The sequence below is a fragment of the Vulpes lagopus genome, chromosome 7 (genome assembly GCF_018345385.1).
Source record: "Vulpes lagopus strain Blue_001 chromosome 7, ASM1834538v1, whole genome shotgun sequence".
In the NCBI taxonomy this organism is placed as follows: domain Eukaryota; kingdom Metazoa; phylum Chordata; class Mammalia; order Carnivora; family Canidae; genus Vulpes; species Vulpes lagopus.
In genome coordinates this window covers 55,123,620-55,144,408 of record NC_054830.1, presented here as the reverse complement: position 1 = coordinate 55,144,408, position 20,789 = coordinate 55,123,620, and the positions used below count along the sequence as shown (strand labels likewise).

The 20,789-nt window shown below is 39.0% G+C and overlaps 1 protein-coding gene across 32 annotated transcripts in view; it reads left to right on the top strand.

The window, feature by feature from the left end:
• Nucleotides 1–20,789, top strand: part of CFAP92 (cilia and flagella associated protein 92 (putative)) — an 82,475-nt gene that overhangs the window by 27,165 nt on the left and 34,521 nt on the right. For 27 of the 32 annotated variants that reach the window (XR_005989109.1, XR_005989108.1, XM_041764355.1 and 24 more), the window contains one exon: nucleotides 10,509–11,413. The exons of 2 other annotated variants lie outside the window; for them this stretch is intronic. Coding sequence is in view for 27 of the 30 variants with exons in the window: in XM_041764355.1 (XP_041620289.1) it covers nucleotides 10,509–11,413 (905 nt within the window). In the remaining 3 variants the exon portion in view is untranslated. Of the gene's footprint in view, nucleotides 1–10,508; nucleotides 11,414–12,263; nucleotides 13,021–20,789 lie in introns of those variants that run through there. 3 more of the 32 variants (XR_005989110.1, XM_041764367.1, XM_041764371.1) reach the window with 3 other exon arrangements.

Sequence of the window (20,789 nt, the reverse complement as noted above, 5' to 3'; positions counted from 1 at the left end):
TATCGTCATCTCCATTTCACTATGTAGAATCTCACAGTGAGACATGACAGATTAGGTTCCTGGGTTTAGGAGCTACCAATTCTTTTTTTTTTTTTTTTAAGATTTTATTTATTTATTCACGAGAGACACACACAGAGAGGCAGAGACATTGGCAGAGGGAGAAGCAGGCTTCCTGCTGAGCAGGGAGCCCCAGGTGGGGCTTAAACCCAGGACCCTGAGATCATGCCCTGAACCAAAAGCAGATGCTCAACCACTGAGCCACCCAGGTGCCCAGGAGCTACTAATTCTTGATGCCTCCTCACTACACTGCAGGTGTCCTTCAAATGCAGGTAGTAATCCTCTCTTCAGAAGGAGCCCCCAGGCTTCATGAACACAGCAACAGTGCTCACATAGGAGCTCACTATTTTGAACCAACCGGGTTCAGCACTGATGTTTATCCTGCGAGTTTCCTTTTTCCTCTTCTGGTGGGATCCTTGTCTCCTGGATTCTGTGCTCCTCATGCTTGGTTTGCTATCTGGTTTTGCTGGACCACATCTTCCTGTGGCTTCCTGAGAAACAGTTAAGCTGAGCCACCCAGGGATCCCCCATTTAACTGTCACTGTACTCAAGACACAGAACTCAGGCCGCCTGGGTGGCTCAGTTGTTTGGCGCCGCCTTCAGCCCAGGGTTTGATCCTGGAGACCCAAGGATCGAGTCCCACGTCAGGTTCCCTGCATGGAGCCTACTTCTCCCTCTGCCTGTGTCTCTGCCTCTCTCTTTCTCTCTACATCTCTCATGAATAAATAATTAAAATCTTAAAAAAAAAAAGACACAGAACTCTTCCATCACCATAAAGATCTCTCATCCTACCCCTTTATTGTCACAACTACTTCCAAACCTAGCACCATCCTTAACCACTGTGTTTTCCATCTCCATAATTTTGTCAGTTTGAGAATGTTATTGTTGTGGGTTGAATTGTCTTCCCTCAAAAAGGCATATTGAACACTTAACTGCCAGTAACTCAGAATGTGACTTTATTTAGAAATTAGGTTTTTAAAAAAAAAAAAAAAAGAAAGAAATTAGGTTTTTACAGAGGTAATCAAGTTAAAATGTGGTCATCAGGATGGGCCCTAATCCAATATGACTGATGTCCTTATGAAAAAGGGAAATTCAGATGTAGAGACGTAGATAGAATGAAGTCTATATGAAAAGATGTAGAGAGAATGCCATGTAATGAAGAATTATGCTGTCTTAAGGCAGGAAATATCTGGGCCTACCAGAAGCTGGAAGAGGCAAAGAAGGATCCTTCTTTAGCACCCTCAGAGGAAACATGGCCTTGCTGACACCATGATTTTGCACTTTTAGCATTCAGAACAATGAATTTCTGTTGTGCTAAGCTGCTCAGTTTCTGGTAGTTAATTATGGCAGTCCCAGAAAATGAACAGTTATATAAATGGAAACACCCATCATGTGACCTTGTGAGATTGGCTCCCCTGCTCCATTCAGCATAATGCTCTTGCATTTAGCTGAGTCATTTTTATTCACTTTTTTAAAAAAAGATTTATTTATTTATTTATTTATTCAGAGAGAGAGAGAGAGAGAGAGAGAGAGAGAGGCAGAGACACAGGCAGAGGGAGAAGCAGATTCCATGCAGGGAGCCTGACGTGGGACTCAATCCCGGGTCTCCAGGATCACACCCCGGGCTGCAGGCGGCGCTAAAACGCTGAGCCACTGGGGCTGCCCATTTAAGTCACTTTCAATTGTTTTTTTAGGCCATTTACTTTTAATGTAATTATTGATATTTTAGAGCTTAAGTCTGTCATTTTAAAAGAAAACAAAGAGAACATGAGCAGGGGGAGGGGCAGAGAGAGAGGGAAAAGCAGACTCCCCACTGAGCAGGGAGCCTGACTTGGGACTTGATCCCAGGACCTCAGGATTATGACCTGAGCTGAAGGCAGACACTTAACTGACTGAGCCACCCAGGCACCCAAGTCTGCCATCTTAATATTCATTTTCTGTTTTCTCTGTTTTTTTTTGTTTGTTTGTTTCTTTGGTTTTTTTTTCTTGCCTTCCTGTGGGTTGTTTGAAAACTTTTTAGAATTCTATTTTGATTTATCTACAGTATTTTTGAATGTATCTCTTTGTACAGGTTTTAAGTGGTTGCTCCAGAAATTACATTATGCATACATAACTTATCACAGTCTACAGGTGTCAACATCTTTCCAGTCAGAGTGAAGTTTAGAAACCTTACCTTCCTTCAAATCTGTTTACCCTGTCTCACTTATAATTGTCTTAAATATTTCCTCTACATAGACTGAGACTCACATCAGATGATGTTATACTTTTTGCTTCAACTGTCAAATGCAATTTAGAAAACTCAAGAGGAAAAAGAAAGTGTATTGTATTTACCTATAGATTTGCTCTTTCTAATGTTCTTTTTTCTTTTCTGATGTTCCAAGATTTCTTTTTCTTTTAAAATTATTTGTTTCAAGAACTTCCTTTAGTCACTCTTTAGGGTAGATGTGCTGACAACAAATTCTCTTAGTTTTTCTTTGTCTAAGGATGTCTTCATTTCTCCTCTATTCCTGAAGGCTAGCTTCATTTGATTTAGAATTTGGGGTTCACATTTCTTTTTCTTCAGCATTTGAAAAAAGTCATGCCATTTCCTTTTGACCTTTATGGTTTTTTGATGAGAAATCAACTGTCATTTGAATTGTTCTTTCCCAATAGAGGTTTGTTTTGTCTCTGGTTTTCAGAAGTTTGGCTCTATGTCTCTGGGTTTATCCTGTTGGGTTCACTCAGTTTTCTGAAACTTAAGGCTATGTCTTTTTGTCAAATTTGGGAGATTTCAGCCATTATTTATTTGTATTTATATTTATATTTATATTTATATATATATTTATTTGTTTATTTATTTATTTATGATAGACATAGAGAGAGAGAGAGGCAGAGACACAGGCAGAGGTAGAAGCAGGCTCCATGTCGGGAGCCCGACGCTGGACTCGACCCTGGGACTCCAGGATTGCGCCCCGGGCCAAAGGCAGGCGCCAAACCGCTGAGCCACCCAGGGATCCCCTGTTTTTTTTTTTAAAAAGATTTTCTTTATTTGAGAGTGAGAGCACATGTGTGGGGGGGAGGGGCAGAGGGAGAGAGAGAGAGAGGGAGAAAAGCAGACTCTGTGCTGAGTACAGAGCCCCATGTGGGACTTGATCCCAGGACCCTGAGATCATGACCTGAGTGGAACTCAAGAGTCTGATGCTTAACCAACTGAGCCACTCAGATGCCCCAGCTATTATTTCTTTAAATACCTTTTAGCATTTTCCTTTGTCTTCTCTGCTCCTGGGACTCCAATGTCATGAATGTTAGTTCATTTTTTATAGTCCCACAGGTCCCTAAAGTTCTGTTCATTTGTTTTTACTCTATGTTCTTCAGATTGGGTACCTTATATTGTTTTATCTTCTGTTATTGAACCCATCCACTGAGTTTTAAAATTTCAGTCATTGTATTTTTCAATTCTAAAATTTCCATTTGGTTCTTCTTTATATCTTCTGTTTCTTTGATGAAACTTAAAAATTTTTTTCATTCGATTCAATCATGTTCACACTTGCTTTAAAATTCTTGTCAGATAATTACAAGATATGTCACTTTGGTGTTAGCATCTGTTGATTGTCATTTCTCACTTTAGATGGGATTTCCCAGGTTCTTGGTATGATAAGTGATTTTTGAATTATATATTGGACATATTAGATATTAAGTTATGAGACTCTGGATCCTATTTAAATCTTCCATTTTAAATCTGCCAGTGGAAGAAGGGGAACACTGTCTTATTCCCATTAGGCAGAGGTGGACATCTGGGTTCCCCACTCAGCAACCATGCCCTGGGGACATATACCATACTGTTTTGATTACTGCAGCTTTGTAATAGAACTTGAAGTCTGGAGTTTGATGCCTCCACTTTTGCTTTTCTTTTTCAGGACTGCTTTGGCTATTTGGGGTCTTTTGTGATTCCATACAAATTTTAGGATTGTTCTAGTTATGCAAAAAATACTGTTGGTATTTTGATAGACATTGCATTAAGTGTATGGATTGCTTTGGATAGTATAAACATTTTAACAGTATTTGTTCTTCCAATCCATGAGCATGGAATGCCTTGCCATGTCTTTGGGTCATCTTGGATTTCTTTCATCAATGTTTTTATAGTTTTAAGAATACAAGTCTTTCATCTCTTTGGTTAAGTTTGTTCTTAGATATTTTATTGTTTTTGGTGTAATTGTGAATGGAATTGTTTTCTTAATTATACATTCTGTTGCTTCATTATTAGTGTATAGAAATGCAATGGGTTTCTTTACATTAATTTTGTATCCTACAACTTTACTGAATTCATTTATTCTGGCAGTTTTTTTGGTGGGGTCTTTCAGGTTTTCTATATATAGTATCATGTCACCTGTAAATAGTGCAAGTTTTACTTCTTCCTTACTTTACTTCTTCCTTACTTCCTTGGGTGCTTTTTATTTCTTTTTGTTGTCTGTTTGCCGTGGCTAGTACTTCCAGTACCATGTTGAATAAAAGTGGTGAAAGTGGACATACTTGTCTTGTTCCTGACCTTAGGGGAAAGACTCTCAGTTTTTCACCTGAGAATGATATTAGTTGTGGGTTTTTCATATAAGGCCTTTGTTATGTTGAGGTACATCTCATGTAAACCTACTTTGTGGAGGGTTTTTATCATGAATAAATGTACTTTATTAAATGATTTTTCTGTATCTATTGAAACGATCATATGATTCTTATAATTTCTCTTATTGATGTGATGTATCATGTTGATGATTTACAAATATTGAACCATCCTTGTAACCAGGAATAAATTCTACTCAATTGTGGTGAATGATTTTTTTTTTGTGTGTGAATGATTTTTTTAAATGTATTGTTGGATTCGATTTGCTATTATTTTGTTGAGGGTCTTTGCATTCTATATTCATCAGAGATATTGGCCTATAGTTCCTTTTTTCTGCAGTATCTTTATTTGGTTTTGGTATCAGGATAATGTTGCCCTGATAGAACTAATTTGGAAGTTTTCTTTTCTTTTCTATTTTTTGAAATAGTTTGAGAAGAATAGATATTAATATTGCTTTAAGGGGATCCCTGGGTGGCGCAGCGGTTTAGCGCCTGCCTTTGGCCCAGGGCGTGATCCTGGGGACCTGGGATCGAATCCCACGTCGGGCTCCCGGTGCATGGAGCCTGCTTCTCCCTCTGCCTATGTCTCTGCCTCTCTCTCTCTCTCTCTCTCTCTCTCTCTCTCTCTGTGACTATCATAAAAAAAAAAAAATTCTGCTTTAAATGTCTGGTAGAATTACACTTGAAGCAAATGGTCCTGGACTTTTGTTTGTTAGGAGTTTTGTGATTACTGACTTATAATTTCTTTGCTGATAATTGGTCTGTTCAAATTTTCTATTTCTTCCTGATTCAGTTTTGGTAGGTTATATGTTTCTAGGAATTTATCTATTTCTTCTAGGTTGTCCAGTTTGTTGGCATATAGTTTTCACAATATTCCCATAATTGTTTATACTTCTGTGGTGTTGGTTGTTATCTCCCCTCTTTTATGTGTGACTTCATTTATTTGGGTTCTCTCTCTCTCTCTCTCTCTCTCTCTCTCTGTTGTTGATAAGTCTGGATAGGGGTTTATCAATTTTTTTTGGGGGGGGTTTATCAATTTTATTGATTATTTTTGAAGAACCAGTTCCTGGTTTCGTCAATCTGTTCTATTGTTTTTTTAGTTTCTATGTCATTTTTTCTCTGCTTTAATCTTTATTATACCTTTCTTTCTGCTGGCTTTAGGTTTTGTTTGTTCTTTTTCTAGCTCCTTTAGTTGTAAAGTTAGGTTGTTTATTGAGATTTTTCTCACTTCTTGAGGTTGGTCTGTATTTTAGGGAGGATTTTAGGCCACATGCTCTAAACATCCTCCCTAAAATCACTTTTGCTGTGTCACAAAGGCTTTGAACTTTGCATTTTTGTTTTCATTTGTTTCCATGTATTTTTAATTTCTTCTTTTATTTCCCAGTTGACCCATTCATGTTTAGTAGCATGTCATTTCACCTCCAAGTGTTTGTGGTCTTTTTGTTTTTGTTTTTTGTTTTTTCTTGTGATTGACTTCCAGTTTCATAGTATTGTGGTGAGAAAAGATGCATGGTATGACTTCCATGTTCTTGAATTTGTTGAGGCTTGTTTTGTGGCCTAATGTGTGATCTATTCTGGAGAATGTTTCATGTGCACTTGAAAAGAATGTGTATTCTGCTGTTTTAGGATGGAATGTTCTTTTTTTTTAAGGTTTTATTTACCCATTTGAGAGAGAGAGCGAGCGAGCGAGCACTAGTGGGAACTGAGTGACAGAGGGAGAGGGAGAAGCAGGCTCCCTGTTGAGGAGAGAGGCTGACATGGGGCTCAAGTCCAGGATCCTAAGATCATGCCCTGAGCCAAAGATAGATGCTTAGCTGACTAAGCCACCCAGGTACCCGTAGGATGGAATGTTCTAAATGTATCTGTTAGATCTAGCTTGTCTAATATATCATTCAAAGCTGTTGTTTCCTTGTTGATTTTGTTTAGATTATCTGTCCATTGAAGTTAGTGGGGGTATTAAAGTCCCTCACTTTTAATGCATTATTATCAATTAGTTTCTTTATGTTTGTTATTAGCTAGTTTTTGTGTTTGGCTGTTCTTATATTAGGTGCATAAATATTTACAATTGTTAGGTCTTCTTGTTGGATTGTTCCCCTTTTGATCATGTATAGTGCCCTTCTTTGCTACTTCAGCTTTTTTTGACATCCATTTGCATGGTAGATATTTCTCCACCCCCTTACTTACTTAAAATTCCAGGCTTTAGGTCCCACTGGTTGTAAGAGCTCATGAAATTTGGCCTCTCTTGCTTTTAGTGCCAAATGTTATGGGGATTTGCCTTCCCCTTGTGGGTTCCCTAGTGTGCAAGTCTGTTTTTTGCTTTTCTCTCCACCACTGGCTCCATCCCCACCACAGATGGCCACAGTCCATCTTGTTCCCCAACCATGTCTTTCCCCTTCCTGCCTTCTTTGATGTGGCTTCTTCTCTGCCTTTAGTTGTGGAGATTCTTTTGCTGTCTTCAGATTGTTTTCCTGGGTTGACTCACTGAAGTGAGTGTTATCTAGTTGTATACATGAGAAGAGGTGTGCTTAGAGTCTTTAGCGGGGGAGAGGGAACCTTTTTTTTTTTTTTAAGATTTTATTTATTTATTAATGAGAGACAGAGAGAGAGAGAAAGAGAGAGAGGCAGAGACACAGGCAGAGGGAAAAGCAGGCTCCATGCAGGGAGCCCGACGTGAGACTCTGATCCGGGGTCTCCAGGATCATGCCCTGGACTGAAGGTGGCGCCAAACTGCTAAGCCACTGGGGCTGCCCTGGGAGAGGGAATCTTAAGCAGACTTCTTGCTGAGAACAGAGCCTGACATGGGGTTCGACCTACAACCCTGAGATAATGACCTGAGCTGAAACCAAGAGTTGGTTAACTGACTATGCCACCCGGGTACCTCTCAGATTGCATACTTTCTGTTGACCTGTAGTCAAGTTCACTTATTCATTCCTCTGCCATCTGCATTTTGTTCTTTGGGCCATCCAGCCAATTTTTAATTTCACTTATTATATTTTTCAGTTCTAAATTTCCCTTTGGTTCTTCATTATGGTTTCCATTTTCTGAGACTGGCTACCTCCCATTTGTTTCAAGAATGTTTGCAGTTACTTGTTGGAAAATGGTTATAATTGTGGTCTTAAAGTTTTCATCAGATAATTCCAATATTCAAGTCATCTCAGAGCTGGCATCTGTTGGTTGTTTCTCCCATTGAGCATTGGTCATTCAACATTCCTAATTCTGTGTATATCAAGCAATTTTGGATTGATATATCTTAGAAATTTTAAATATTATGTTATGAGACCCTGAGTCTTATTTAAATCCTATGGAAAGAGACACCTGGGTGGCTTAGTGGTTGAGTGTCTGCCTTTGGCTCAGGTCATGACCCTAGGGTCCTGGGATCAAGTCGCACATCAGGCTCCCCACAGGAAGCCTGTTTCTCCCTATTCCTACATCTCTGCCTCTCTCTCTGAGTCTCTCATGAATAAATAGATACAATCTTTTTAAAAAATCCTATGGAGAATGTTGGCTCTTTTGTTTTATTAGATAATAACCTTACTTGGGGTCAAGCTGTAATTTCTAGTTTACCTTCTATGGCTATGGTTTTAAGGCCTGTTCAGTTTTCTAAGCTTTTGTAGTGATAGTCAGGTCTTTCCTGCATGTGCGGTACTCAGGGGCCAGTCTGAGACTTGTGTTGTGGTCTCTGTTCAATTCTTAAAACCCCTGGTATGCTGCTTAAGGCCAGATCCACACACATGTAGAGTTCAGGGATAAGCCCAAGTTTACCTATAAGTTTATGGAATCCCTTTCTTGATTTTCTCTCCTTTCTACCCTCTCCAGGTCCTAAAGAGTCCTCTTCCTGGTCTGCTGGCTTGAAAGGTGTACCTTTAGTGTTTCCACTCTGACATGCCCTTTCTGGGACTCAGTCTACCTCTGAGGACAGGTGGTGGGAAGATATGTAGACTAAAAACAATATTGAGGGTTTGCCACATGGTTTTGTATCATAATTCCTCTGCTCAAGTTATTTCCCTCTTCAGGTTTTTAGGTGCCTGCCCAGCTGCTGCCACTGCCATCAGATTGCAGCTTTGGAACTTGAACTTGCATGGGGGCAGGGCCAGGAGAGAAAAATAGCAGGAGATCCCTTCAAACTACTCTTTCTATCCTATGAGGATCCCTCCTTCCATTCCTTAGAGTAGAAAGAGAGGGCTTCTCTTAGAGCTCTGTCCACACCTGGTTCATGATTCTGGGATTCACGTTTCCTTTTGAGACCAGTTTATGACATATAGGAGGAAAATAAAACCCAGGAAACTCATAGCTACATTGTTTGTACTTTGAGTTTGGTTTCCATTCCCAATTTACACATTACCTTTTACTTTACAGAGGCCTCTGATGGCTGCTCTGGTTGCATTCACTGTTCATCTTTTACTATTTTTTTCTTTTTTATTATTTTTTTATAGATGTTCTTTTAATATTCTGTATATAAGTCCTCTGCAAGATGTATATGTATTGTACATATTTTATGCCAGTCTAGGGTTTAACTTTATTTGATAAAATCCATTTTATCAACTTTTGGCTGTTATAATTAGTGCTTTTTGTGTCCTGTCAAAGAAATCTTTTCCCATGTTAATGAAGATTCTCTCCTATGTCTTCTTCTAGAAGATGTATAATTAAAATTATACCTTTATATTTAGCCTTTATATTTATGCCTTTATATTTAGGTCTATGATTCATCTAGAATTAATTGCATTTTCCTATCCATGAAAATTGTACATTTCTCTATTTAGATATTCTCTAATTTCTCTCTGCAATATTTTGTTCTTTTCAGGTACAGGTCTTAACACATCTTTCACTGCATTTCTTTTTAAGCATTTTACGTTTTTATGCTGTCAAAGGTGATATTTTAAAATTATTCATTGCTAGTAAATAGAAATATAATAGATTTGACCTTGATGATATTCCTTTTTATACACATAACCAAACAAATATATTTTGTTTATGTATCTTGTCATTCTAATATTTTATGCCTTTGTGCAACCACCTTTGCTAGTAGAATCTTTTACCTTTAGATATTTTGTGATTTTTACTATGATTTCACATTTAGTTGAACTTTCTCTGTGGGGATTCTTTGAGGCTTAGGTTGAAAGTGGATGTCTCTAGAAGGTTTATTGATTACTCCTACCAAGTACCTGGGAGCATACCAACCCAGGATTATTTAAAAATAAATTTTCAATTTCAGTATAAAATAAATAGTACACTTGGAGTGTGAATTCAGATCACAGACTTGCATAAGGGTTAACTTTTGATTATAAGATCTTAACATAAGGTTAAAACATGCAAGATAAACTGTTTTCTGTCTCTCCTTTCCATCTCACTCTCCATGCCCTGTTAAGCCCCAGGGTTCTGAGCTCTTCTTCACCTTGTTGTAGCTTTCTGCTTGGATACCTATTAATATGCCAAAGGTGAGCCCATGCCAACCCTCCAGATGGATGTCTGGGAGATATGGATTACCTTTTCTAAAAGCCAGTTATCTCTACCTTTTTTACACCTAGCCTTGGGCTTGGAAGTAAAAATACAGATGTGCAAAATGCATGTGGCCTGTCTTTGTGAGACTCAGAGGAAGTATGGCTAATACTTATTAGGCCCCTGTCTTGTTCAGCCACCATTTTGGTGCCTTCATATATGTCACTTAATCCTGGGGATGACCTTGCAGAACAGGCTCTCTCATTGATATTTTTGTGGATGAGGAAACCCAGGTCACAGGAGCTGCGGGTGGTGAATGTGACACTAGGATTTGAGGTCCCTGTGAGAACCTTCCTTTAGAGGGGAGGCAGAGTGACTGCCACTGCAGCCTACTGATCTCCTGTCACCTCATTCTTTCCTAGAGGCTGTGCACCCCTGTGTACTGCAAGTACCAGTTCTTTAAGACTCCAGTTCACAGAACAGAGGGGCAGCCCCATGGCATCCACATTCATTTCCAGGACATCAATGTCATCTTTCTGGGGGCGATGCAGCCCAGTGACCTGAGAGAATACCTGGAGGGCCCCCCCATGGTGGTGGAAGTGCATGACAGGGACCGCAAATTAGAGGAGTATTCCCGGAAGCCCACCCTGTTTGGGGATGACCCTCTGGACTCATACCTCAACCTCCAGGCCCTCATCTCTCCAGAAGAGACAGAGAGCAACCCCTTTGAATCCCACAATAAGAGATGGGACCCTTATGGGGTTGCCCAGGTCAGTTTTGCCGACCTTCTCCTCGGCCACAAGTACTTGAACTTGGTCGTCCCCATCCACAGCTGTGAGCCCAAGCCCACACGGTGTGGACGGGATGGCAGGAGCAGGAAGGTTGTGGGATTCCGGGTGCCCACAGATGGCTTCCAGCACAAGCCACTGCCCATGGGCAACTACATCGAGGCCAACTCCCTGCTCAAGCTGCGGGTGGACATTGCTGTGCCCCTGCGCGCCAGAGCAGAAGCCCCGGACCCAGAGCTCACACGTAGCCAGTTTGGCCGTGTCATTTTCGTGTTTGACTCCAGGAAGATCTCCCTCCTCTCCAGCCTCCTGCGGGACATCACCATGATCAATGCCAAGGCCCTTGATCTGGAGTCCTACCCTGTCAGGAACATCCAGCAGATCCTGTCAGCCTTTAAGGTGCGGGTGAAGATCCAGGAGAGGCAGGACCTGGATGTGCTCACTGGCTTCCACCTGCTGGATGGGAAGATCCACCTTCTCATTCTTGAGGGTTTGGCTGACCAAGGCTTGAAGCGGCTGTGGGACAGCCATCAGAGCCGGTGGGTGGATGGTTTGTCTGTGTTTCGTGTAAAAGTTATGGTGTCTGGATGCTGAGTCAATGGGGGGATCTTTTGAAGCCAGGCTCAGGTTTAGAGTCCTCATCTGCCAGAAGGCCCTGTTGACTCAGTTCCTCTTGGGATTTATTACAGAGCGCTTCACAGGGCTCCATTATTTGCCTTGATCCCAGGAGGAATTGCTTGCCTTTGGGTGAAGGGAAGACTTTAGGACCCCATGGAAGACAGGGTGGTTCAGGAAGGTGGGTGCTCCCTTCAGACTTCTGAGGGGCCTGCTTGGCTAACAGGGAGAAGAAAGCTCTGTATGGCCTGAAGATGGATACCACAGGGAAATAGATTTCCATGCAGTCTAAGGAAGGCCTGATTATTGTGAGGCTGGAGAAGCTGCCTAGGCTGCAGAAAGTTCCTCTTCCCTGATGGCCTCCAGGAGCACCTGATGGCTGCTCAGCAGGGATCCTGTAGAGGCAAAGTTCAGATTCTGGGCTGGAGCAGGTGGCCCCATATGGTCCTTCCATCCTTTAGTTTTGGCTTCGTGACAGATCTCTTTTCCTTTCATTATTTGCAGGTATCCTAGTTGGGGTTACAAGAACCTCTTTCATTTATTTTTATTTTTTAGATTTTATTTATTTAAAAAAGAGAACATGAGTGGTGGTGGTGGGGTGGCAGGGTGGCAGAGGGAGAAGCAGACTTCCTGCTGAGAGGGAGCCCAACATGGGGTCGATTCCAGAACCCTGAGATTGTGACCTGAGCCAAAGTCAAACACTCAGCCAACTGAGCCACCCAGGTGCCCCAGGATCTCCCACTTTTAGTCTGGGAACTCCCCGTCTCTCTTCAGAGTTCATACCCCAGGACCAGATGCTGACAACAGCAGGTAGTCCTGAGGTTGAGTCCATCCATCCGTGAGAGGGGAGCAGCTCTGTGGGGACCTGTCTCGATGTGTTGGTAAGCCACATTGTGCTGTGGAGAAGCTGGACTTGTGTCTAGTTATCTGCCCAACAGAACTGAAAACGTGGGTCCACACAAAAACTTGTATGTGAATGTTCACAGCAGCATCATTTATTATAGTCAAAAAAGTGGAAACAACTTGAATGTCCACTAACCAATGAACAAAATGTGATACATCCACATAATAGAATAATAGTCAGCCACGAAAAAGGAATGAAGTACTGATACACACACTTTGCTATGGGTGAACCTTGAAAACCTACTGAGTAAAAGAAGACATAAAAGGCCACGTGTTGTATGATTCCGTGTATGTGAAATGCCTAGAACAGTAAAATCCATAAAGATAGTAGATTAGTGGTTCCCAAGGTCTCAGGGGAGGGATGAAGGAGAAGTGGGAAGTGACTGTTACTGGGTACAGATTCTTCTTGGTGTGATGAAAATTTTCTAGAATTGGTGTTTATGATTGCACAACATTGTTAATATATTAAAACCACTGGACTGTGAAATTAATTAGGTGTGCAGTAAAGAATCTGGCCTTAGGGGATCCCTGGGTGGCGCAGCGGTTTGGCGCCTGCCTTTGGCCCAGGGCGCGATCCTGGAGACCCGGGATCGAATCCCACGTCGGGCTCCCGGTGCATGGAGCCTGCTTCTCCCTCCGCCTGTGTCTCTGCCTCTCTCTATCTCTCTGTGACTATCATAAATAAATAAAAATTTAAAAAAATTAAAAAAAAAAAAAAAAAAAAAAAAAAAAGAGAATCTGGCCTTGCCTAAAAGGTCTGGCCTTTGCCTTTTGCTTCTGGGAAGTGATATCTGTCATAGCTATTAGGGGTGCCTTTGCTTAGGTTGGGGGATGACCTAACTTAGGTTAGGATGGGACCACCTCACCTGATAGTGACCACATACCCTATGTGTCTCTCCCTCTAGCCGATTTTAATCTGTATCCTTTCCCTGTGATAAGCTCTGAGTGTAAGTGTAGCAGCTTTCAATGAATTATGTGAGTTCTTGTACCAAATCGATGAGCCTGAGGGTGGTATTAGAAACTTCTTGGACTTCAGTTGGTACCAGAAGTCAGGGCAGTTTGGGGGATTGTGACCTCAAATTTTGCAGTTTGGCTAAGTCAGATGGTATGATATGTGAATTATATCTCAATGAGTGGTTTTTTTCCCCAGTAGAAGAAATAATATATGTTCACTGACCCCAGTTCAGTTAATCTACAAGTAAAAAGTTGTGAACCAGAAAAAAAATTCACATGCTTGGAAATTAGCAAATACTTCCAAACAACCCATGGATCAAAAGAGAAATTGTAATAGAAATTAGACATTACTGAATTAAACAGTAATGAAAATAGAATAATATGTAAATTTGTGGGACGATGTTAAAGTGTTATTAAGAAGAAACTTTATAGACTTAAATGCTTATATTAGAAAAAATAAAGGCTGAAAATGATAGATGTTGCAGACATCAAAATAAATGTTTTAAACCAGGTCAATAAATTTAAATATGTATAAGAAATTCCAAAAGTAATATCAAAAATATTTTCAGATGAGATAGTTTAATCAGGTCTCTGGATACAAACATTAATGTAAAAATCTATTGAATTTCTGAATAACATCTACATACAAAAAATCATTTTTTAAGAAAAGCACTTTTAAGTATAAAAATATGAATTTCACATTAATAAATTCAACAAAAAGGAGTACAAGATCTCCATCATGAATATAATAGAACTTTCAGGATCGCCTGGGTGGCTCAGTTGGTTAAGTGCCTGCCTTTGGTCCAGGTCATGATCCCAGGTTCTGGGATTGAGCCCTGATTGAGCCCCGAGTCAGGCTCCCTGCTCAGCAGGGAATCTGCCCTTCCCTCTACCTCTGCCCCTCCCTCTCACATGTGTTCTCTCAAATAAATGAATAAAATATTTTTTTAAAAAAAACTTTGACACATTAAAGAAAACCTAAATAAGTGAAGGAGGACCTATCATGTTCATGGATTGGAACACTCAATATTGTAGAGGTGTCAGTTATGTGCAAACTGGATATATAGATTCAAGGCAATCCCAATTTAAAAATACTAATACCAAAAAAATACTAATACCAACTTTTAAAGAAGTATGGTACTTGAAAATCTGATTTAAAAATTCAAGATACACTCTTGAATAAGAAATGTAAGATGGAGCACTTGCTCTACTAGGTATCAAGGCTCATTATAAATCTATGGTGATTAAGACAGTTTATTGGTTCACAGATAAACAAACGGACATATGGAATATAATAGAAAATCCAAAGACAGACCTACATGTAAGCAGTCACGTGACTATGACATGTGACATTGCAAAATCAGTGGGAAATGAATATACTAAAACCATTGAATTGTACACATTAAAAGGGTGCATTTACATAATATACCTCTTCATACCCACTAGTTTGGCTAGAATTAAGCATGTCAGATAATAGCAAGTGTTGACAAGGACATGGAGAAATTAGAATTATCATTCACTGCTGGTAAGAAGTAGATGAATTAGATGGTAGAGTCACTGTAGTAAACAGTCTGGCAGTTCCTCAGATGACTGAAGAGTTACTGTATGACCTAAGAGTACTACTCCTAGGTAAATGCCCAAGATAAATGAGAACATATGTCCACACTAAAAACTATATAACTATTTAGAACAGTACTATAAGACCCATGAGGTATAAACAGTCCAAATGTCCATTAATTGACTAATAGCTAAACAAATGTGATATGTAAATACAATAACGAACTGTTCCTTGGACATGAAAAGGAATGAAACACTGACTCATGCTACAACATGGATGAACCTTGAAAATACTAAGCGAAGTCAAAGAAGCCAGTCACAAAGACCGCATTATTGTATGAGTCATTTATATGAAATGTTCAAAATAGGCAAATTTGTAGAGACAGATTAGCCAATATTTAGGGCTGTGGGCCAGGGGTGAGAGTATGGGGTGATAGGGAGTGGGTACAAGCTTCTTTTTTAGGTGATGAGGAAGCTCAAAAATGGATTGTGATGATGATTGCACATATCTGTGACTAGACTAAAAATGATTGAATTATACATATTAAATGTATGAATTGTATGGTGTCTGAATTAAATCTTAGTTGAAAAATACCTCTAGTGGATAAAAAAAAAAAATCAGTGAGGAAAGGAGAACCTTTCCCAAAAAATGGTATTGGGATAATTGTTTATCCATAAGAAAAGGGAAAATAATTTCCTGTTCAAATCATTCACAAAAATCAATTCCACCTGGATTAAAGATCTATGTACATTTTCAGCTTTTTCTTTTGGAATAATTATAGATTCAAAGGAAGTTTAAAGAATATTACAGAGATCCCACATACTCTTCCCCCACAGTGGTTACCTCTTACTTTACTATAGTACGATATCTAAACCAGGACACCAACACCAGTACAATGTGTGTGTTCTCTGTGCCAGTTTATCACATACAAATTTGTGTGACCACTAGTATGATGAAGATCTTGAACTGGTGTGCCACGACAGAGATCACTGTGTTTATAGTCACTGCCACCCTCTTTATCCTGTCTTCCATCTCCTTAATTTTTCATCTGTATGTAATCTTACATATTAATGGAATCATACAGTATATGACTTTAGAAGATTGTTTTTCTTCCTACTCAGCATAAAGTGCTAGAGATCCATCCATATTTTTGCATGAATCAATGGTTTATTCCTCTTTGTTGCTGGATAGTATTTCATGGAATGCATGTGCCACAGTTTCACCATCCATCTGTTGAGGGGCATTTGGTTTTTTCCAGTTCTTGATATTACAAATGAAGCTGCTGTGAACAACAATGTTCACAGGTTTTTGTGTAAACATGTTTTCTTTTCTTTTTAATTGACTTACAATATGATATCAGTTCCAGATGTACAGGACAGTGGTTTGATACTTTTCTACATTGCAAAATGATCACTACGGTAGATCCAGTTACCATCTGTCACCATACAAAGTTATCATAATATCACTCTATTCCCTAGGTTGCACATCATATCCTTGTGACTTATTTATAACTAGAAATTTGTACCTCTTAATCCCCATCACCTGTTTCACTCATTCCTACCCCAGTCCTAACCCCAGCAGCTACCACTTTGATCTCTGTACCTATGGAATGTTTTGTTTGGTTTGCTCATTTGTTCTGGTTTTTAGATTTCACATATAAGTGAAATAATACAGTATTTGTCTTTCTCTGACTTATTTCACTGAGCATAATACTTTTTAGGTTCATTCATGTTACTGCAATGGCAAGATCTTATTCTTTTATATGGCTGAGTAATATTCCATTACACACACACACACACACATCTTTATCCATCTTTATCAACTTTTAATGGACACTTAGAATGCTTCTGTATCCTGGCTCTTGCAAATAATGCTGCAGTGAACATAGTGGTGCATATACTTTTTTGAATTAGTGTTTTCATTTTCTTTTGGCTGAATACCCAGGAGTGGAATAGCTGGATGATATTTTAAAAATTTGAGAAATCTCCATACTGTTTTCCACAGTGGCTGTACCAGTTTGCATTCCCACCAACAGTCCACGAGGCTTCCCCTCTCTCCACATCCTCCATCACCAACACTTGTTATTTCTTGTGTTTCTGATAATAGTCATCTGACAGATGTGAGGTGGTAAACCATTATGATTGTGATTTGCATTTCCCTGATGATCAGGAATGTTGAGATCTTTTCATTAAGATCTACATTGTCTTTTATTAACCTTCTCTGCCCATTTTTTATTTGGGCTTATTTTGTTGATATTAGGTCATATGAGTTCTTTAGGAGAAGTGGGAAGTGACTGTTACTGGGTACAGATTCTTCTTGGTGTGATGAAAATTTTCTAGAATTGGGTGTTTATGATTGCACAACATTGTTAATATATTAAAACCACTGGACTGTGAAATTAATTAGGTGTGCAGTAAAGAATCTGGCCTTAGGGGATCCCTGGGTGGCGCAGCGGTTTGGCGCCTGCCTTTGGCCCAGGGCGCGATCCTGGAGACCCGGGATCGAATCCCACGTCGGGCTCCCGGTGCATGGAGCCTGCTTCTCCCTCCGCCTGTGTCTCTGCCTCTCTCTATCTCTCTGTGACTATCATAAATAAATAAAAATTTAAAAAAATTAAAAAAAAAAAAAAAAAAAAAAAAAAAAGAGAATCTGGCCTTGCCTAAAAGGTCTGGCCTTTGCCTTTTGCTTCTGGGAAGTGATATCTGTCATAGCTATTAGGGGTGCCTTTGCTTAGGTTGGGGGATGACCTAACTTAGGTTAGGATGGGACCACCTCACCTGATAGTGACCACATACCCTATGTGTCTCTCCCTCTAGCCGATTTTAATCTGTATCCTTTCCCTGTGATAAGCTCTGAGTGTAAGTGTAGCAGCTTTCAATGAATTATGTGAGTTCTTGTACCAAATCGATGAGCCTGAGGGTGGTATTAGAAACTTCTTGGACTTCAGTTGGTACCAGAAGTCAGGGCAGTTTGGGGGATTGTGACCTCAAATTTTGCAGTTTGGCTAAGTCAGATGGTATGATATGTGAATTATATCTCAATGAGTGGTTTTTTTCCCCAGTAGAAGAAATAATATATGTTCACTGACCCCAGTTCAGTTAATCTACAAGTAAAAAGTTGTGAACCAGAAAAAAAATTCACATGCTTGGAAATTAGCAAATACTTCCAAACAACCCATGGATCAAAAGAGAAATTGTAATAGAAATTAGACATTACTGAATTAAACAGTAATGAAAATAGAATAATATGTAAATTTGTGGGACGATGTTAAAGTGTTATTAAGAAGAAACTTTATAGACTTAAATGCTTATATTAGAAAAAATAAAGGCTGAAAATGATAGATGTTGCAGACATCAAAATAAATGTTTTAAACCAGGTCAATAAATTTAAATATGTATAAGAAATTCCAAAAGTAATATCAAAAATATTTTCAGATGAGATAGTTTAATCAGGTCTCTGGATACAAACATTAATGTAAAAATCTATTGAATTTCTGAATAACATCTACATACAAAAAATCATTTTTTAAGAAAAGCACTTTTAAGTATAAAAATATGAATTTCACATTAATAAATTCAACAAAAAGGAGTACAAGATCTCCATCATGAATATAATAGAACTTTCAGGATCGCCTGGGTGGCTCAGTTGGTTAAGTGCCTGCCTTTGGTCCAGGTCATGATCCCAGGTTCTGGGATTGAGCCCTGATTGAGCCCCGAGTCAGGCTCCCTGCTCAGCAGGGAATCTGCCCTTCCCTCTACCTCTGCCCCTCCCTCTCACATGTGTTCTCTCAAATAAATGAATAAAATATTTTTTTAAAAAAAACTTTGACACATTAAAGAAAACCTAAATAAGTGAAGGAGGACCTATCATGTTCATGGATTGGAACACTCAATATTGTAGAGGTGTCAGTTATGTGCAAACTGGATATATAGATTCAAGGCAATCCCAATTTAAAAATACTAATACCAAAAAAATACTAATACCAACTTTTAAAGAAGTATGGTACTTGAAAATCTGATTTAAAAATTCAAGATACACTCTTGAATAAGAAATGTAAGATGGAGCACTTGCTCTACTAGGTATCAAGGCTCATTATAAATCTATGGTGATTAAGACAGTTTATTGGTTCACAGATAAACAAACGGACATATGGAATATAATAGAAAATCCAAAGACAGACCTACATGTAAGCAGTCACGTGACTATGACATGTGACATTGCAAAATCAGTGGGAAATGAATATACTAAAACCATTGAATTGTACACATTAAAAGGGTGCATTTACATAATATACCTCTTCATACCCACTAGTTTGGCTAGAATTAAGCATGTCAGATAATAGCAAGTGTTGACAAGGACATGGAGAAATTAGAATTATCATTCACTGCTGGTAAGAAGTAGATGAATTAGATGGTAGAGTCACTGTAGTAAACAGTCTGGCAGTTCCTCAGATGACTGAAGAGTTACTGTATGACCTAAGAGTACTACTCCTAGGTAAATGCCCAAGATAAATGAGAACATATGTCCACACTAAAAACTATATAACTATTTAGAACAGTACTATAAGACCCATGAGGTATAAACAGTCCAAATGTCCATTAATTGACTAATAGCTAAACAAATGTGATATGTAAATACAATAACGAACTGTTCCTTGGACATGAAAAGGAATGAAACACTGACTCATGCTACAACATGGATGAACCTTGAAAATACTAAGCGAAGTCAAAGAAGCCAGTCACAAAGACCGCATTATTGTATGAGTCATTTATATGAAATGTTCAAAATAGGCAAATTTGTAGAGACAGATTAGCCAATATTTAGGGCTGTGGGCCAGGGGTGAGAGTATGGGGTGATAGGGAGTGGGTACAAGCTTCTTTTTTAGGTGATGAGGAAGCTCAAAAATGGATTGTGATGATGATTGCACATATCTGTGACTAGACTAAAAATGATTGAATTATACATATTAAATGTATGAATTGTATGGTGTCTGAATTAAATCTTAGTTGAAAAATACCTCTAGTGGATAAAAAAAAAAAATCAGTGAGGAAAGGAGAACCTTTCCCAAAAAATGGTATTGGGATAATTGTTTATCCATAAGAAAAGGGAAAATAATTTCCTGTTCAAATCATTCACAAAAATCAATTCCACCTGGATTAAAGATCTATGTACATTTTCAGCTTTTTCTTTTGGAATAATTATAGATTCAAAGGAAGTTTAAAGAATATTACAGAGATCCCACATACTCTTCCCCCACAGTGGTTACCTCTTACTTTACTATAGTACGATATCTAAACCAGGACACCAACACCAGTACAATGTGTGTGTTCTCTGTGCCAGTTTATCACATACAAATTTGTGTGACCACTAGTATGATGAAGATCTTGAACTGGTGTGCCACGACAGAGATCACTGTGTTTATAGTCACTGCCACCCTCTTTATCCTGTCTTCCATCTCCTTAATTTTTCATCTGTATGTAATCTTACATATTAATGGAATCATACAGTATATGACTTTAGAAGATTGTTTTTCTTCCTACTCAGCATAAAGTGCTAGAGATCCATCCATATTTTTGCATGAATCAATGGTTTATTCCTCTTTGTTGCTGGATAGTATTTCATGGAATGCATGTGCCACAGTTTCACCATCCATCTGTTGAGGGGCATTTGGTTTTTTCCAGTTCTTGATATTACAAATGAAGCTGCTGTGAACAACAATGTTCACAGGTTTTTGTGTAAACATGTTTTCTTTTCTTTTTAATTGACTTACAATATGATATCAGTTCCAGATGTACAGGACAGTGGTTTGATACTTTTCTACATTGCAAAATGATCACTACGGTAGATCCAGTTACCATCTGTCACCATACAAAGTTATCATAATA